The sequence below is a fragment of the Dermacentor silvarum genome, chromosome 2, assembly GCF_013339745.2.
Source record: "Dermacentor silvarum isolate Dsil-2018 chromosome 2, BIME_Dsil_1.4, whole genome shotgun sequence".
NCBI classification, from domain to species: Eukaryota; Metazoa; Arthropoda; class Arachnida; order Ixodida; family Ixodidae; genus Dermacentor; species Dermacentor silvarum.
Window position 1 is genome coordinate 244,765,706 of NC_051155.1, and position 18,753 is coordinate 244,784,458.

General features: G+C 45.4%; 1 protein-coding gene across 13 annotated transcripts in view; it reads left to right on the forward strand.

Annotated features, from left to right (window-relative positions):
- Positions 1-18,753, forward strand: part of LOC119443018 (uncharacterized) — an 89,840-nt gene that overhangs the window by 53,419 nt on the left and 17,668 nt on the right. For 10 of the 13 annotated variants that reach the window (XM_049662529.1, XM_049662531.1, XM_049662532.1 and 7 more), the window contains 4 exons: positions 4,171-4,317; positions 9,583-9,768; positions 15,894-16,007; positions 17,990-18,130. The exons of 1 other annotated variant lie outside the window; for it this stretch is intronic. In XM_049662529.1, the coding sequence (XP_049518486.1) occupies positions 4,171-4,317; positions 9,583-9,768; positions 15,894-16,007; positions 17,990-18,130 (588 nt within the window). The remainder of the gene's footprint in view (positions 1-4,170; positions 4,318-9,582; positions 9,769-15,893; positions 16,008-17,989; positions 18,131-18,753) is intronic. 2 more of the 13 variants (XM_049662526.1, XM_049662535.1) reach the window with 2 other exon arrangements.

Here is an 18,753-nt window from a genome sequence, read left to right on the forward strand (position 1 = left end):
TGGTGCTGTGCAGTAGCAGAGCAGCCTGTATTGAAACTGCACCATGCCAACACCTACACACTTGAACTACAAATGATGCGTGAACGCACCCAGCATGTCTGTTACAATAAGTGTTTAAACAGCCAATATCATCGTTCGTCGGCAATAAAAGTCTACTAGCAGACGCTGCTAAATTGGGAAGTGGCTCTCAGCTTGCAGAACTTCAGAGTTGATTCCCCCAAACCACAGAGTGACAAGTCTTGCCCTGATGGGGCATGCGATAGCTTCTCTAAGTCAAAATGCAATGCAAAATTTATCCTCTAAGTAGATCAATTGTGGAAGTTGATGTGGGAGGAATGGGATGGGTCGGATTCGTCCTTACCTATTGCGGTAAGTAGGGATTAGCAGAAATGGAGAAGGCAGTGCAAAATTAGCTAACAGCAATGGAGTAAACAATGACAGTAGTTATTGCCTTTGCTTACTGTTGTTGACAGGTGTGCTGCTGTATGTATGTCTCTCCTTGCACATCAAAACGTTTCCAGTGCTATTTGGAAGTTGTCTGATATTTGGCACTGAAGTAAGACAGCTATCAGTTATGAACTTTCCTAAACTTGTATGTTACTCAGTCTCTACAATTTTGCATGTACAATAATTGCAGTGCTTTGCTAGCATGATTCTAGTGTCGCCATTCTTGACCAACCAGGAAGAAAAATGATGCAAAAGAGTGCTCTGGGGTATTGGTTCATTATTAAAAAAAAAAGCAAGTTAGCTGCACGAAGTGAACAAGGATGCAGAAAGAAGTGACACATACATTGAGTAGTGCAGAGTGGAAGAGCTGTGGTTCACTGCAGGAGCTACAGCTGTACGCCAGACTTTGAGGACATTTTTGTTCTTTCAAGAGAACCAATAAAGCGTGAGGTAACAGAAGTGCTATAAAGCAAAATGCTTTGACAGGCGCATGTGTGTGCCATCAGTATATGTCGTGAAACTAGCTAGTATTGACCAACAGTGGTCAAACAATAAATGTTGCTGGAGCAAACTTTTTTGAAAAGTGGACTTGTGTTTATCAAGGCAGCAACTTTCCTTGGCAGCCTTTATGCACACATATATCTCTCTCCCTGTTTCAATTGCTGAGAAGAAAGCTGGCATGTAGAGTAGGGTAAGAAAGCTGTTAAGGCGGTACAGCTGTTGATTTTTCCATAAAGTAGGGTGACAAATGATAAAGAACCTACACATGTAAGCAGCCCCATAGGCAATCCAGTAAAGTACAACTAATGCCTGTCACGAGCACAGAAAATGACATTTGTTAAGCCTCAACTTTTAATGCCATTTGAGTTGACAGACGGACGAACCTAATCTCATTTGCCTTATTGTAATGCATTCACCAGAACTCATTTGACAGATGCATACTCTCGATGCCATACCTTGCATAGTGCAATATAATTGTTAAATATTTGAAATGGCATCTATCATGTAAACGAAAATACGATTGGAACGCAAGTGGAATTATGGTAGTTGTGAAGCATTATATATAGTGGCTCCTTATGTGCATGTTTGCAAGCAAAATGTTCTTGCTTTTCTGCTTATGTTAGGTTCAGCTAGCGCTGCCTATACCTGGCTGTTCTGGTGCATGACGTAGAAGCGCTGGGAATTGCTAAACCTTATGGGCACATCGGCAGACGCACGAAGTGGCAATCTCTCTGCCAACCATACCACCACACAGTATATCATTGTTGTAATCGCTGCACCACCAGTTCAAAGTTCAAAGCAACTCCCACTATCCCTATTGCCCTGACTAACTTTGTTGCAATGGCTATCCGTCCAGCGATTGTGCTCGACGCGGAGGTGTCTGTTGCGGATGAGGTGCTATCACTTTAATATATTTAACCCCTTCAGACACGGCGGCCACGTTCGTGGACCCGACCTATTTTTGCCATTTCTGTGCAGTGGTAGCAAGGAATAGAGCACAAACATTAAGCTTAGTAGCAAAATGGAAGTAATATAGGTTAGCAGAATGTTCAATTTACGCCGAGTGATATGGATTGTTACAGAGTACTGCTTTGCTGAAGGCACTACCGTGTTTTACATGTTTGACGGGGGGGGGGCATGTCGGCAGCAACCTAAAATATATATTTTTTTCTTTCTTAAAATGTATTGTGGCCAATAAATAACTTGTACATTTAATTCTAGCGGGTGGTTCAATCATTTTTATGAAGAAACTTAGCATCACTGACTTTACAATATTCGAATATCTGGTTACTCTGTGTGAAACATAATTTTATGCTAGAATGCTGGAGACTCCACTGAAAGCAAATCAAGGTGGTAGAATGACTCTTTATGATGATTCATCATAAAATGAACAAAGTCATTCTACCACCTTGATTTACCACCAGTGTATACCACCACTGGTGATACCTTGATACCACCAGTGGAGTCTCAAGCACCCTGGCATAAAATTATGTATGTTTCACTCATGTATCGACAGTGGATTATAATTCGTGTCTGAAAGGGTTAAAACTGCATACCCCTTGTGTTGTCACCTTGGCACATCAAATCTTGGGGATTGGTCAAGAATGGGCATATACCGATATCGCATACACAATGCTGGAGACACATTCTCGGACGATAGTTTTCGGCGATATCACTTTCAGTGCGCGCTGTTGAGTTTGGCGTTGGCTGGAGGTTCCATCCGAGCGGTCATTCCGAGTTTACGTGGCTGGTGATGTGCCAGGTGCCGGGCGATCAAGAGGTCCGGGGTGACGCCCAAGAGGAGCAAAAAAGGGTTTATTTACAGCATTTACATTTTGAGATTCAATGTACGAGCCCGAATGAGCACTGCTCACAGCACTCAAGGTCCGCTTTTTAAGCCCTTCAGTTTCCCCCTTTCTCTCATTGAGGGAATTTACTGTTCTCATCCAATCACAATCACCGAAATGTTCGCAAAATCCCGCCCCTGACTTTGCACCGTTCTGCCTTTGCACCGTCGCGCTACCGCCCCCACATATACCACTTGGTGACCTGGGAACCTCAAATCAGCGCCGTTCCCATGGAAATCCTTGTCGTGTTCGTTGTCTCAAGCAAGGTCCTTTGTTTGACTGTCGCACTCCATACCGTGATGGAAAAGAGCGACGATGCCGTTCAACGATGCATGAGACCGATCGCTCGGAATTCATCTCGCCTATCAGCTCCGAGTGGTTGAACAGCTGAAACATAATTGCTCGGCCATTTGTCGGATGACGGTGATCTAGTCGCCAGCTCGCTGGCCTTGCAAAGACGAAGGGGTATGAATGGCATTTCATCGCTGCAGGCTTGCCGGCGCAGCATCCTTTGACGAGAACAGCCGCTGGGCACAACTGTGCTAAATGCCAATCGTAACTGCGCTTATGGCTGGTTGAGCACTGTGTCACTTGAAGGAAAGTGATCATCCGAGTACACGTCCCCTGAAGTTGCTTTCTGGGCACGTATCCACTAGCACATACCTAGTGACCAATGTCTGCTTGGCAGAACATCAGCCAGCAGATGCCTAGTGGCCCAAGCTAGTAGTCACTGGCTATGTGAAAGAGATTAGATACATATCACAAACTGGGTGACATTCCCAAAAAATGCCAATCGCATAAAAAAGCATTTCTAAACTATTTTCATGTTCTTTTGTGCTTGTCTCCTATGTAGTTAACTTCCGTCCAGATCCTCATTGGCTTTTTGCAGCTTTCAGAAAAAAAAAAAAAAGCCACTCAAATAGAGTGGCTATTTGAGTCTCACTATGTAGCCTTAATGAAATGTTTCACCACTTGTGATGACAATGAACTAACTTGTGTTCTGGCATTATTTTGGGAAAGGAAGGGAGGCAAGGGGACGTATACAATGCCAGTAAAACACAGTTGCATTAAAAATGTTTTTTTTCGTCCCGATGACATGGCATAATGTAATAAATGTTTAACAGCCACAGTAATGCAAACTCTGGATGTTAGGAAAGGGTTTGCGTGCAGTCCTGGTAACATCAATAGGGACGATGCCATACCTTTTTTTTTTTTTCCCTTGCTTAACACATTTTTTTATCTGGCTTTACCTACAAAAGGTTGTACATTTAGGTCACTTTAACGAACCATTTAGGATACTTACATGATGCTCATTAAAGTTTAGATTTTTGCCACAATTATAGGCTGACTTCTGCTTCTTCCTTTTTCTCCTCAGGAGATTTTCAATGTGTTGGTCAGATACCACACTGGGATCATCACTTGCTGGAAAGCCATCTATGAAGCCAAAGGAGGACATCTCCAAAAACCAGAAATCTGCTTCATTTTTGGGGTTGAAGGCTTACCGCCACATCAATGCTCCTAGGTAAGCTTGATTGAACTCGCCTGAGCTAAGCTGATTGCAAAGTATAATATGGGTGACTGACTACTCAAAGCATTAACTTCTTGCAATTCTATATTGTGCAGTTAAGACAAATCAAATTTGTATAAAGAACAAATAGGATAAGAACAAGCAGACAAATATGATAATTTGCTTGACTGTTGATAATCTGAGCTAAAGATTTCAGAATTCCAGTTAATCAAACAAACTTGTTTGGCTGGCTTGCTTTGTTTTCATTGACTTTTGAAGCTGCTATTTAAATCAAGTCATTTTGTTAATTTAAATTTTCTGGCTCTACAGGTATGAATGACTAAGGGAATATTTGAAGGGCACAAATACAGTCAATGTCCGATTTTTCAGACTCCCAAGGGGCCGCGAAAACGTCCGAGAAAACGGGCAGTCCAAAAAAAAATGAGTGCATGCTTTTTACAGCCCCCGAGGGCTCAAATAGCCACAGGCATGTCTGAAATGCCTCTGAAGGCTTCCCAGTACACTTATTAGTCGTATCGGTGCTCATACTGTGATAGGAGACAGCGGGTGCACGTGTGTATAATTAAATAATACATACCCTGTCCTGTAACAATTGCCCCTTCCCACTCTTGGCATGCTTCGCAATACTTTATGTATGTTTCACCGCGTAAGGCTCAATTCATATGATTGCGATTTCAACAATGCGACTGATGCAACACCCAGGGTTGCTTGCTGCCAGGTTTTGTCGCACACGCCACGTAATTCTTTTAATGTAATGAAAGACGTGCGCATTATAATTGACCTCTCTTTATTAGGACCAAATAATACGCGTTTTGTGATTTAAAAACGTTTTGAAGTTTAAATTTGTTTTTGAGTGGGGGGGGGGGGGAGAGGGTGCAACGGCGGTTCCTATGCATGACTTACGTAAACAGCTGTTTGCAGCTGGTTGTTCAGCGCTGTGTGTTGTCTCGCGCCTTCTGTGTGTCGCTCTGCCTGAATAGGATAAAAAGTCCGCAGTATATTCAATGTTTCTTGATTTCTGCGTAGGAAAAAAAGTTCTCCATCAGAGAAGATACAACTTGGCATGCATGGAGTATTCGAAAACAAATTGACTCTACTTATTCAAGCCACGTAGTTTAATATGCTGTCGTAGAAAATTCATTATGATAGCCTGCACGCTTGGCATGTCAAATTTAATAAGCAAGTGAGGCAAGATAACTTTTTAAGATGTGTCAGGAAGTTTACGCATGTGGAAAACGGATAGGAAAAGAATGCATCAAAACGGTCGTGCATTCAGCGCAGCGTTCAAACTTCGGGTACTTTGCTGCTTGTCATTAGCCCTTGCAGAGGTTGCAATTATTTAAACTGCTCCGTACGCACAATTTTTGTATGCTACTCAACAAATTAAAATTATGACAACCCCAAAAGGCCATGTCATCTCGTGGAGATCGAACACCTTGTAGTATTGGGAACTCGCATAGGTGTGTCTACAGCATATGAAACAAAGGTGAAAATGCACTTCGTTTGCTACGTAGCACGTCGACGAGTGCACAGAAATGGGAGAATGGAATCTGCGCCACAAGTTTTTATTCTCCCTTCGCCTACGTATCGGATTCAGCAATCCACCTACGGAGGTGGATTGCTGAATCCAATACGCATCGCACTTGTTGAGCCAGACGCCATTTTCCAAAACAGACCGCGAAATAGCTCTCGGCGCAATATCGACGGAAAATCGCAGCGATCGCTGCGACGTTGCGATGGTACGACCAACCGGTTGGTTGCAGCCGAAAATTGCAGAGTCGGCACTGCGACTGCGATTTTCGTCGCATGCGACGGAAATCTCACTTCCGGTGCGATGAAAATCGCTACATGTGAAACAGCCTTAACACTGCTGTATTAAAGCGAAGCTGACTTTTGCAACGCGTCGTGCTTTCCAAGCTTCCGTGCTATTCGAAGCCATTGGCGAGGATTACAAAGGCGAAGTTGGTGCCATTGCTAACAGTGGCGAATTGATTCAATGAAAAACATGGCACCGAACAGCAAGAAGCTTGGTTGCGAACGTCGTAGTTAGCCTAGCGTTGCCGCGGTAGTGGCTGCGGCTGCCAGCGGATCTGCGTGCGAGTGTGCTGGTTCGAGGCGGCGATATAATCAAGATGGCGGCATTGGTGGCTTCGATTAATGCCGTTTCAGACCTGCGGTCGCGGCAAAAAGTCCGGAAAATCGGACAGTGAAGGTATTTTCGGTACAAAATTTCAGACGTTCTATGGGGTAGGTGGCGGTGCCGCGAAGGCGTCCGAATTATCGGGCATGTCCGAAAATTCGGGCGTCTGGAAAATTCGTTGACTGTAGTCTGAACATGCCACTCGTGCTTGGGTGCACTTACACTCGTTGGCACTGAGGTTCCTACTCCTGCTTGCCAACATTCTCACGTTCATAGTCTCTTCTATTCACACTCGCTGGCACCCACCGACAGTCATACTTGCCGTCATCGCCCACTCACCAGCATCCACTCACTGGCACTCGCTCACTTTACTCACTTGCTGACAGTCACTTGCGTTGGTTGATACATCCACTCAAACTCACCGTCACTGACATTTGTTTGTACAGTCAAACCTCGATTTTTATTTCCTCATCTTTGTTCTATTGAATTAACGAAACCTTGATATAACTTAATTCTCTATATAACGAAGTTTTTCGCTGCAAGTACAACTTTGTTATATCGAGGTTTGACTGTACTTACTTGCTCAAGCCGGCATTCACTTCTATGAATACTAGCTTCTGCTCGGACTCGCTAGCACTCATCCTGCTCATACTTGCATCCACTCGCACCCTTCAGCTCTATCTCATGCAGGGGAAATGCATGTGGAGCAAATGTGTGTCGGTAGGCTCGTGAGTGAGCATGCCGACCTGTGGTGCATAAACCTGGAATCCCTTGTTCCTGTTGTCACTTGTTCAACACTATGTTGTGCTGCTAAGCGTGAGGTCGTAGGTTCCTCTCTCGTCTGCTGTGGTCGCATCCCGATGGAGGCAGCTTGTAAAAAAAAGCTTGTGCACCGTTCTTTGGGTGCATGTGAAAGTCCCAGGTGGTTAAATCAATCCCGAGCCTGGGCCTTCAAAACCTAAACACTTGGCATAATACAGTTAAACCTGGATATAACGAAATTGACAAATTCCCGAAAAACTTTGTTATAAAGAGGATTTCGTTATATGCAGGTTTGGCACAAAAATTCGAAAAAGAAACGCTTACTGTATTTACTCGATTCTAACGCGCCCTCAACTGTAACGCGCACCCGTTTTCCGTTTTCGTCGAAGCACTCATCCTTGGAATGTCACACCAGGTACCGGATGCGTGGACGCGTGTCGTTTCGCACAAGCGCGAGGCATCGGAAACAAAGAGCGAGTGTCACGATGGCGTTGTAGCGTCGTATACTGTTACATAGAACCCCACTGTTACGTTCCCGGGGGCTGCGTTTTCCCGGCTGTTCGTTTTCGGCCGGTCCCGGCACAGCTCCCATAGAACCCAATGCATTGGTAACCCCGCTGTTGCGTCGCAACTGTGGGACCGTTCCCGCATCATACGTTGCGAACTGCCACCACGCGCCGGCCCGAGCGGCCATTTTGACTTTTCATGTCGCTTGGCTTAGTGGCTTGACGATGGCATTGGCCACCCAAAGTGCCGGGGGCGACAACTATGACGTATTTTCGGTTTCCGTGAGAAAAGTATGGCCCTTGAGATCCGTATTTGCTACATAAAGATGGTGTCTATGACACGTTGTGGCCCTAAAATTGGTTTTGGCTCGTAGATATCCCGTATAAACTCCAAGGGCGATAACGCAGTCGCCGCGCGCCGTATGCTGTATGTGCGAGTGAAAACGTGCAAGGGGAGCCAACGACCGTGTCTAATCTCGCCCGCGCAAGAAAAGCAGGGAGGAAGCGCGCCTTCTTCCATTGCGCTCGAGGCACCAGCGAGCGAGCGAGGGGGGGAGGGATAGCGGGGCGGCGTTGTACTGTACTCTGGCATCAACTGCGTACTGCGCGGCGGCGCGCGGTCGCGCGGGCTGTATCTTGAAAGCGATCTGCGTTGGGGCAGAGTCTAGCAGTAGGTGTGTCGGCGACTCGTAGCTTTGTGCGTGCTGTGTGTTCTCGGCACTCAGTTTGCGTTGAAGCGATAGACAACAGCACGAAGGTCACTTCGCTTGCTTCTCCAGCGGCGCTTCCACACGCCGCCAGCGTTTGACAGCGCACGTCCGCACTCATCGAGTGTGATGTGTCACAGCGTGTACCAGCGCGGCGGCAACATTAACTGGAAAAGGAGAGAGTGCCGGCTTGGCGGGCTAGGCCAGCTGCAGCAAGCGGCAGGATCAGGTTTGAATGAAGGGAGGGGGAAAGGTCACGCCCGCAGCTGCAAGATCGTCGGGTCGAGGGATGCAAGCCCGCCTCGCACACGCACGCACGCACACGTGCGCTCGCTTCGCATTCCGTCCCGGCGGACAAGGTGCTTCCGGTTGCCGCTCGCGCAAAAATGACAATATTTGGGGCGAAATCTCTAGGCTGTCGGAGGGGGAAATTCGTTATATCGAGGGGGTCTCCTGCTGCCACTTCGTTACGTAGAGATCTCAAATACATGTGCTTCTATGGAGTAATGGCGGAGAATAGAAAAACTTCGTTATATCCAGGAATGCGTTATATGGAGGTTCGTTATAAGCAGGTTTAACTGTAGCTCTCAATAAACTTGCTAGAAAAAAAAAATAGTAGTGTTACAGAGTTAATGGCGAGCAGCTTACTCTATGCCTTTTTCAGTGTCCATTGGCTGAAGGTTGTTGTTTTGATAACGCTGTTTTGATAACCCTGTGAAGGAAACAGGAGACCAGCAAACAGGAGCTTACACGAGGGATGAAGTGGACAAGACGAACGCTGGACTGTGCTGAAATATAAGCCACAATGCTGTTTTGGAATGGGCTTAAGCAACTTGCGTGCATTCTGTACTTTCAAATTTCGAAGGTGCCTGCAAAGGCTATGTGGGCCTGCAGTGACATTTTGAGGTGGTTTTGTAGCTGATAACAGAACTCGCCAACTCCCGTTCTTTGTTTTGCGTTATTGTGTACCCACTTAACAAGTGGAATTTATAGTAACATGTTTAGCTGGGAGCAGAGTGCCTGTCTTCTGGCTTTTTTCACTGTCTTGTATAACATTGCCCTGTGCTACCAGCTTGCTTGGTGTTTTCATTTGTTTTTCCCTACCACAATGCATTGTGCCATCGCATGTGTGATTTGTGGCCAGCAGTGCTGCTGGTAGTGCTGGAACAGTGGAAGAGCTGCATACAAATCAAGTGGCGGTTAACGGAGTGAGTACAAGGCCTGGTCTGGAGAGAGCATGTCGCCCCAAGATGTTCCAGAGAGATGAATCCTCCTCTTCAGAGGACTCCGAAGATGATGAATCGGATACTGATGATCCGGCTGAAAAAATGTGAGTAGATAACCTCCATATGGACGAGCACCTGTATACTGCATTCCTTGTGCAACTGTGCTTGCATATTTCGCGCTGCAGCCACAGGGAAGCATTTACCTTTTATCGCGATGGCAATTGTATGGACACTCCAGGCCCATTTCTGCCATCGCTGTGAGGTTCCGTATAAAGTCCACGGGCGATAAAATAGTTGTTACGTGCCCTACGCTGTATGTGCGAGTGAAAGCGTGCAAGGGAGCCGTCGAGCACACTCAATCTCTTCCGTGCGAAAGGGAAGAAAGCAGGCAGGAAATGCGCCGTTCTCACCGCGCGGGAGGCACCCAACGTTGTGGGGTCTTGGGGGAGGGGGCCGGCATTTTACTCCGACTGCAACTGCATATGTGGCGGACTGCCGGCTGCGCGTGGCCGTATCTTGAGAGCGATCTGCATTGGGGGCAGAGTCTATAGGTGCGTCGGCGGCTTGTAGCATTGCTGTGTTCTCGGCGCTCAGTTTGTGTTGAAGCGTGTGGGGTCTCACACATGCTCTTGGGACAAAGGAATGACAACACAGTAGTGAAAACAATCAAAAGGGCATTTATTGCACCTTTCATACACTAATACACACTAGCCGAATTACTACCAATAGAACACTCACATGGGCGCGCGACAAATCAAGGAAGTCCGACTCACCGCGACCGGATAGCGAGCGAATATGTTCACCCCATGCTAGGATACCATAGCCTAGTCGTTCACGTGTGGTGGTCACGCGAACGGTGGCGCGTTCGAACGATCCGTGTTCGTCCATACCGGTGCGCGCATCCCCACAAGCAATAGACAACAGCACGAAGGTCACTTCGCTCGCTACTGCTGCCGCGTTTCCTCACGCCAGTGTTTTGTCAGCGAGTGTGATTTGTGCATGCGCGCTGATACTACGCTTATTAACTTGGTTAGCAAGCGAATGTTTTTGTCTATGGTCAATAAAAGTACTATCCTTACCTCGTATGGCTCTGCTAATTTGCTGTTGCAGTCAATGCTTCGTCTTTCAAGTGAAACGTTTTTTTTTTTTTTTTCCGATTTCAAGTATAATTGAAAAAGAAAAAAACTAGTGAATTATTTTTCTTAAAGGGGAAGTTTTCTTGTGGAGGCAGATGGGTTTTGATGCTGTTATTGGTGGTCAGACTGGGTTGCCGCGAAGGTTACCTTTTTGCATTATTGGGTTGCCGAGAAGGATACTTAAGGGATGCTAAAGAGATTTCCTTAAACAGATTACCCTAGTGCAGTACTAAGAAATCCTCTTCCCATGTAAAGAGGCTTGGTAAGCCAGTAAAGGCAGAAGAATGAAAGGGTGGCACGAAGTTCCCTCACCAGCTCATCATGACCTAGATTTTACGGAATTCACTCCGACCTAATTAACTTACATGTAAAGATGAATTGAATTCTAGAAGAGTAAAGTCTGTTGTGGCTCTTAAGTCTATGAAACTTGCAAATTCAAAAAATTACTTCGAAATCTGTGGTATCACACTGAAGCACCTGCACTGAAGTTTCAGTGTGAAATTGAAAAATATAGCATTTACCGTATTTTCCTCTTCTAGTAATAAACCTATTACTGCAATATTAGTGAAAACACTTTTGGAAGAGTAGATAATCAGTCCATAGACTCCAAACAGAATTGCTCTATGAGTAGTTGGACTCTAGAGAGGGGAGTGCAGGAGGTGAGTAGGGGGAGAGGGATGACAAGAGGAGGAAGGCATATAAGGAAAGGTTATAAGTTACGCCAGTTCAGGGATCACATACATGTTACAGTTGCGGCTTTGAAAGTAAAGTTTCTCGTTGGTTGACAAGTAATTTTATAGGGCCATAGCGGTCAAATAGAAGTGAAAAGTTTAGCTCATTTTCAGAAGCAAAACACCTGCTCGCAAAGAAACCAGTTTCCTGAACATATTGTCATGAGCAGACACAATCATTATCGCTTAAGTCGTCGCTCCGATTTGGGCAAGGGAGTCTAGTGTCAGTTTCGTGTTTTTATTTTTATTTTCCCCTCGGTACAAGCAAGGGAATTTAGTTTGGGTTAACTGCAAAGTTCCACTAGTGGGCGGTGAACACACAGAAATATCGGGCCAGTTATACTTAGTTTTGTTGAGGAGCATTACAGGTGAGCCTCGTACATTTCCTATATCGATCTGAGAACCTCTCTCAAGCGCTGCTTTGCAAACCACTGGACTCTGAACAACACTATACAGAGCTTGCAATTTCATACCAGTGCACGTCGCCCAGGATAAGCTTGAATCTGTGCAGCCCACCTTTGAATTTTGTCTAAGATGCGAGAATGGCACATATTCCTATGCTAAAAGGCGAGTGCACTAGAAGGCAAAATGGCAGGTCATGCAAGAAAAGCTCCCACGCTACGGGACGAATTCTCTACTTGAATGTGACCTGCACTTGAAAGTTCACACACTCCTCAAATTATTTAGGGTCGACACTGAAGAGAGTAAAGACATATTTGCTGAACATAACAGCTAAAGAGCGGCTTAATTGGCTGGATCTCATGTCCATTCACTGGGTGCCAGCCAGCATTGACAAAGTTATCTTGGTGTATGAAAAACGCGGTGTTGAGCAAATATTAGAACACTTGATAAAACAGCATCCTTTATAAGAAAAAGGAACTGTATTAAAATGGCCCCTGGTAATGCCGGATGTTATCTGTGCCCTCTAGGGAGTGTTCTTCCGCAAGAATTCTTCAAATTCAATATTTATAGAGATAAATATTTGAGGTGTCTTAACCTATGATTTCAGGAGTCTAGCATCACTGCCATTATCGACACTCTCACCACTTGCCGCGTCTAGCCTCCGCAAGCAAAATTCATTCCTTGTGTTCTCCCATACCAGAGCCGGAGGATCGTGTCACGTACATGTCACAGTCCCCGCCTTCTTTTTTTTTTTTTTATGCGGTTTTGTTGCGCAGCGCACTTCTGCTGACGGTCTTGCGAGCTGTGCATGAGAACACCTGCATTGTTGTCTGGCTGCTTCTACAAAATGGATCCCCCAGTGCGCGCACATTTGGAGAGGCTGGCCTGGCTTGTGGATCTTTGCTGTGATACACAACATCGCTGTACCACTGTTACCGCTGTCAGGGAAAATGCCCCTAACTATAGCGGTATGATAACTCAGTGCCACATGAACACTGAGAGTAGACGCGAGCGGATAAAAGAGCATGATCGCATGCTCGAACACTGTAGAAAATGATAGTTTCATTCTCTGTGCGTGTGACTGCACGACATGGGAACAACAGACGAAATGGAAGTACATCTCTTGCTACGGTATGAAGTAAAACTAAACCACGCAGACATTCAGTTTGTTTTATTATTTCTCTAAACGTTAATTCGTCTATTGATGAAACAGATGAAACAAGTAACTGATGTGGCCTTGAATAATTCTCAAAGTGTCAAGTGATTGACGCCGCAGCAGTGATATTTACGTTTGCACGCTTGTGCGATTGACGTTGACTGTCCGGCTGGGAGCGTGGCGCCCGCAGCGAGAAGGGTGCACGGTGTTTGGTTTGAAATTTAAGCTCTTTTTGTGGCATGAGTGGTGTAATACTTTGCGGACACATCATTAGCGCACATTGCATGCACTGCGCTTGTCAGCTGAAAATGGTACTATTGTTACGGTCACACTGTTAAGAACACTCGGGTAATAGACTGCCTAGTGTCATAGCATCATCATGCCACCTTCCCATTCAATAGAAGCTTATGCCTCCTAAATCTGAGAGCGTATACGTTGTCGCATCGCTGAATAAAATACTGCAGTTGAACCTCAATATAAAGAAGCCGGTAAAATAATCAATTTGCTGCGCTATATTGAAATATTGAATTGAAATTCGATCCTTTATGCTAATAAGCACATCTCAGATCGACTTTTCTTACCTGGAAGGGGCCGGAAAAATTTTCAATTAGGCAATCGCAAAAAGCAACTTTGAATGAGAAAAAAAAATCATTTTGTTGAATTTTAGTCTGTGACGAAAGATACGGTTTCATGCCATGTTGACGAGAACTTTACATCAGCGACACTAAGCGAAGCCAACCGTGCTTTCCCGCCTACTCCACCCCCACGGCTGATAGTGTCGCCTGCAGTGGGACGACGCTATCATGAAAAGTGCTGGCAAAGAGTAGCGAATGTGCTTAGTCTGCCTCTCATTTTAACGCGTCGCTGAAACTAGATTACGCACTATGCAGCACTTAACACGTGGGAAGACTGTGCATGATGCCATGCCATCTCAGCTTTCCCAGTTTTTGCACATGTGGCAGATTCTGTCCTCGCACGTTTTCACATGCACAAAGCATACAGCGTGCGGAGTGAGATAGGATATTATCGCGCTTGGACTTACGCAGAACATGACGCTGCTCTGCTGTAGCACACGATTTGAAAGGTGCATTTGTAAGCAAGCTGCTTGTCATACATTCTGTGTACATGAAAGTTTCGGTTTATTATCTCTGTATTCCTTTGAGGTGGCAGTGAAAAATAGTTACATTGAAATCACGTATAAACACACTTCGTTATATTGAGGATCAAAATACCTGTTCTATGGACACGAAGCTATAAAAAGTTAAATACTTAGTTATATAGAGAATTTCGTTATATTGAAGTTCGTTATATGAAGCTTTAACTGTACAGTATATGTATAATTGAGCTCGATGAACCCTCATCTGTGTCCTGTTGCTTTACCTTTCGCCAACCTGTTGGACATTTCGCGTCTTTCTGTTAACAGCTTCGTTCCAAATGCACCAGACAGACTGGCCACACCTCCACATGATTTGTAATTCATCTTTCATGCTCCTTCCCAAGTTCTTCCTTATACAGTCAACGTTCAATTTTTCAGACTCCCTAGGGCCGCAAAGATGTCCGAAAAGTCGGGCAGTCCAAAAAAAAAGGAATGCATGCCTCTTCTGCATCGAAGGGCTCAAAACGCCACAGGCATGTCTGAAATAGCTCTAAAGGCCTGCCAGTACACTTATTAGAAGTATCGGTGCTCGTACTGCCATAGGAGACTGCGGGTACACGCGTGTATAATTAAGGAATACACAGTGTCCGATGACAATTGCCTCCTTTCCACTCATGGTATGCTTCAGCGTGCAGCACTGCTGTTTGGAGGCGAAGCTGACTTTGGGGAACCGGCGTTATGCAATGCACCGTGCTTTCCGAGCTTCGAAACCATTGGCGAGGATTACAAAGGCGGAGTCGGTGCCATTGCTAACAGCGGCATATTGTATTAATGAAAACCACGGCATTGAACAGCAAGAAGTTTGGCAGCGAACGTCAAAGCAGCTAGGCCTAGCGTTACGCGGTGGTGGCTACGGCCGCCAGATTTGCTTGTGAGAGCGCCGATTCGAGGCGGTGAGATAATCAAAATGGTGGCGGTGGTGGCTTCAGTTAATGCCGTTTCAGATCTGTGGTCATGACAGTCCGGAAAATCAGGCGGCGGAGGTTTATTGCGTCTGAAATTTGACGTTCTTGTACATGGACTCTGTAGGGTACGGGGCGGTGCCGGGAAGGCGTCCGAATTATCGGGTGTCTGGAAAATCGGTCATTGACTGCATACTATAATCAGCGAGACACCATTTGTCATAATGTGTAAAAGCACCTAAAAGCTATGAGTTAAGGTGAAACCTTTGTAATGATTATATTGAATTTTGCATTCCACTATGAGGCGTACAGAATATTATGCCATCTTGAACACAGTTTAAGTTACTTGGGAGTTAGATTGAATTTCAATAGGAGGATTCTTGTTTGGTGTGTGGGGTGTTCTAGTACGTATTTCTAATGAATAAATAAATAAATTATATAATATTGGGGAAAACAGTTAGTTTGGACCCGTCATAAACGGGGTATCAGAGAGACCACACACTCTACCCACTAGTTCAAAAGGTTCACCTTCAGCCCCCTCTGAAAAAAAATTCTGGTGGCGTGTGTCTGACGTAGAGGGGCCACAGTTTTTGCATGTAAGAACTCTGAGGCATGCTAGATGCCGCATAGCGCTAATGGTCTTATTTAGCATGTGACATAAGTGGTGCAGTCAAAACATCTGAGCAAATTTTTTTGATATGATGATGCATCATCCCATCTATAATTTCGGTAATTTTGCTCTTTAGGTCCGACTCGGATGCCGACGAGTTCATGACAGATTTCCCACCTGAGAGGCCAACATTGCGACCAAAGCTTCTGCAGACTTCAAGGTCGCAACTCAGTCAAGCTGTGAAGCGGCAGTGAGTAATTCATAATTAAATTTTTTAACAGCGAAGCTGTTTAACCTGGGCAGTTTGCTGTCAGGTGTAACGCTGAAATGTGGGCCGATCCTGGTGGTAGTGCAGAAAGGGTACAAGTGCAATGGCACATACCCCTGTGAACTAGCGAAGCTGTTTAAGCTTGAGGATGGTCCGTCGTGTGTACGCCGCAACACCTCCGCCTGGCGATGACGTCGCCATGCGTAGCCTAGCAACGCTTCGCCCCAACTGCGCCGACTGCACCAAGCCTCGCCACAGCTGCGGGAGCCGCGATGCCATTGCGTGCCACATTGCTTCGCCTTAGCTTTGCCGAGCCACGATGTTACCGCGCCGTGCGGAGCAGTTGCCGCGGCTGCACAGAGGCGGAGCTAAGCCACGACGTCATTGCGCCGACCCACAGGATATATAGCTCTGCGTTGCCACCGTGGCGACACAAAAGCCCCGCTGTCTCCGCGCCGAGCACATCGCCGCGAAGATGGGGCAGCCGAAGAAGAGGAAGTGCGGTGCGAAAGCCGCTGCGCTGCTACTTGAGAGCGCGTGAGACTACTTTGGTCTGATCTCGAGTATCGTGCCGCCGAAGCGGCAGCGAAAAATCGGTGATTCGCAGAAGATGCGAGTTCCGAGCCCGCGAAACCGAGCAAAAGCATCCAGAAGCATCCAGATACTTTAATGACCGAGTGTTAGTTGCTCCTTGGGCTGTCGGTGATTCCGGAGTGATCTTGCGCAAAATGTGGCCTAGTCTGGAAGCATAACCTCGCGAAAACTTGGCCAAACCGAGATAAAGCTAGGTGGGGTCGCCAGCTTCGCTGTTTGCCCAGTCTTTGCACCACTAGTGTGAAGCTGCCCTTAATTCTTGAGCACAAGATTCATAATTAGATTCCAGGTTATAATGGTAACACTCGGATGAGGTGGAGTGCAGGAAAGCCCTTGTGTAGAGGTTTCGCAAATTAAGGTGGTCAGAATCTGCCATGGTGGCTCCATGCACAGCAATGGTTAGTGTTGGATGAAGCTTAAACCCAGCAATTAGCATTAAATTTTGTTAAGGTGATTTTGCAGAGCACTGAAATATAGTTGCTGGTTGTACCAGAAAGTGTGACATGATTTTTAAGAACAAAAGAACAGATCAAATGGCTACTAACTTTGCACTAAGTAGGCAGCTTGCTTATGTAGGCAGACACTGCGTTTTAAGAAAATTAAAATTCGTTTCATATTACCTGCCGTAGTGGCTGAGTGACTGCGGCGTTCTCCTGCCAAGCATGAAATCATGAGTTTGATTCACTGCCACGGCAACCACACGCAACAGGACTGGAATGTAAAAAGCATGTACTGCTCTTTTGGCATATGTTAAAGGAACCTAGGTGGTCAAAGTTAATCCGGGGCAGTATTCTCGGTTAATCACTTCCAGGCATACTTACGCCAGATTTTGTACAACTTGGCACTGGACATGTTGCATCTCTGGTCAGCAGTGTTCTTGGCACTGTGCCAAGCATGCTATCTTGGCACAGTGCCATGAGTGCAGTCACTCTGCTGTCATGTTGGATGTTAATGTGTCAGGTGCTGAAATCCTGCAATATCTCCCGAAAATGTTATTGTTTGCAAAAGTGATCGCTGAAAAATACTGCGCCTGGGTATACCTCCACTACTGCATCTCTAATAAATAGGGTGTGCTGCTTTGGGATGTTGAACCTCATCAATGCAATACTTTCTCCAGTTTTTTGCTCTTTACTTCTGTTTACACTGCAAGGCAGGTGTTTAACACTGTATGTGATAATTATGCAATCAATTTTTTACTGAGAGGCGGCAGAAAATTTATGGCACTTCTTTATTATTATTATTTTTTTTTTAATATAATGTGCTGTCCTGTTATCTGTCACCACTTTTTAATTAACTGGAGGATCAGTACTACGTTGTTTTTTTTTTTGTAGCTCTCTGTGCTTATTTATAAGTGGATGCAAACATTTCAGGTTTCGTCCAGCCCAATACAGCACAAGCAAGACAGAAGCTGCCACCCCTGTGGTCAGGAATGAAACGCCGAAAACAGGACCACGTCTGCTTTGTCGAGGCAACTATGTTACTGAAAGTGAACTATTGGCTCAAGGGCTCAGGTACGAGTCTACAGAGGAAGTGATAATTGTTTTGTGGAGAATTTATGTGCCCTGACCAGACGGGAAAATTTGTCACTTTGAGCAAGCAGATGCACTTCGCTTCACTTAGTGCCATTTTGTTGGCTTGGTGCCACATGGAAAGACGGTCATTCGAAATAGAGGCAGTGACAGTTAGGCGCTTTAAGAAGCATTTGTAATGAATGAGTTAGTGTTTGCAAGCAGTGTCATGTACTTTTTTTTATTATGAAAAACACATCTTAGTTAGAATCGAGATCTTATTGCTCATTTTTTATGCTCATAAAATGACTTTGCTTGGTTTAGTACATGAAGAAAAGTGCGCATACAACATGCCATTTTCAAATCTTAGCACCTTGCCTGTGGAGAAATCCTCTCGGCACCACTGCTGTCAGCGCTCTTCTGCCTTTGCTGACAGAAGGCAACATCAGTCCATGCATCTGTTTTTTTTTTTTAATCAGACAAGTAACAATGCTAATTGTTATATTAAATGATGCAAACCATAAAATGCAACCTTGCTGCAATATCTTGCAATATCACTGGTATGGAACAATCGAGAAAATATTCGGGTGCAATGACAAGCCAGTTAAGGGCTATATCACTAGTAT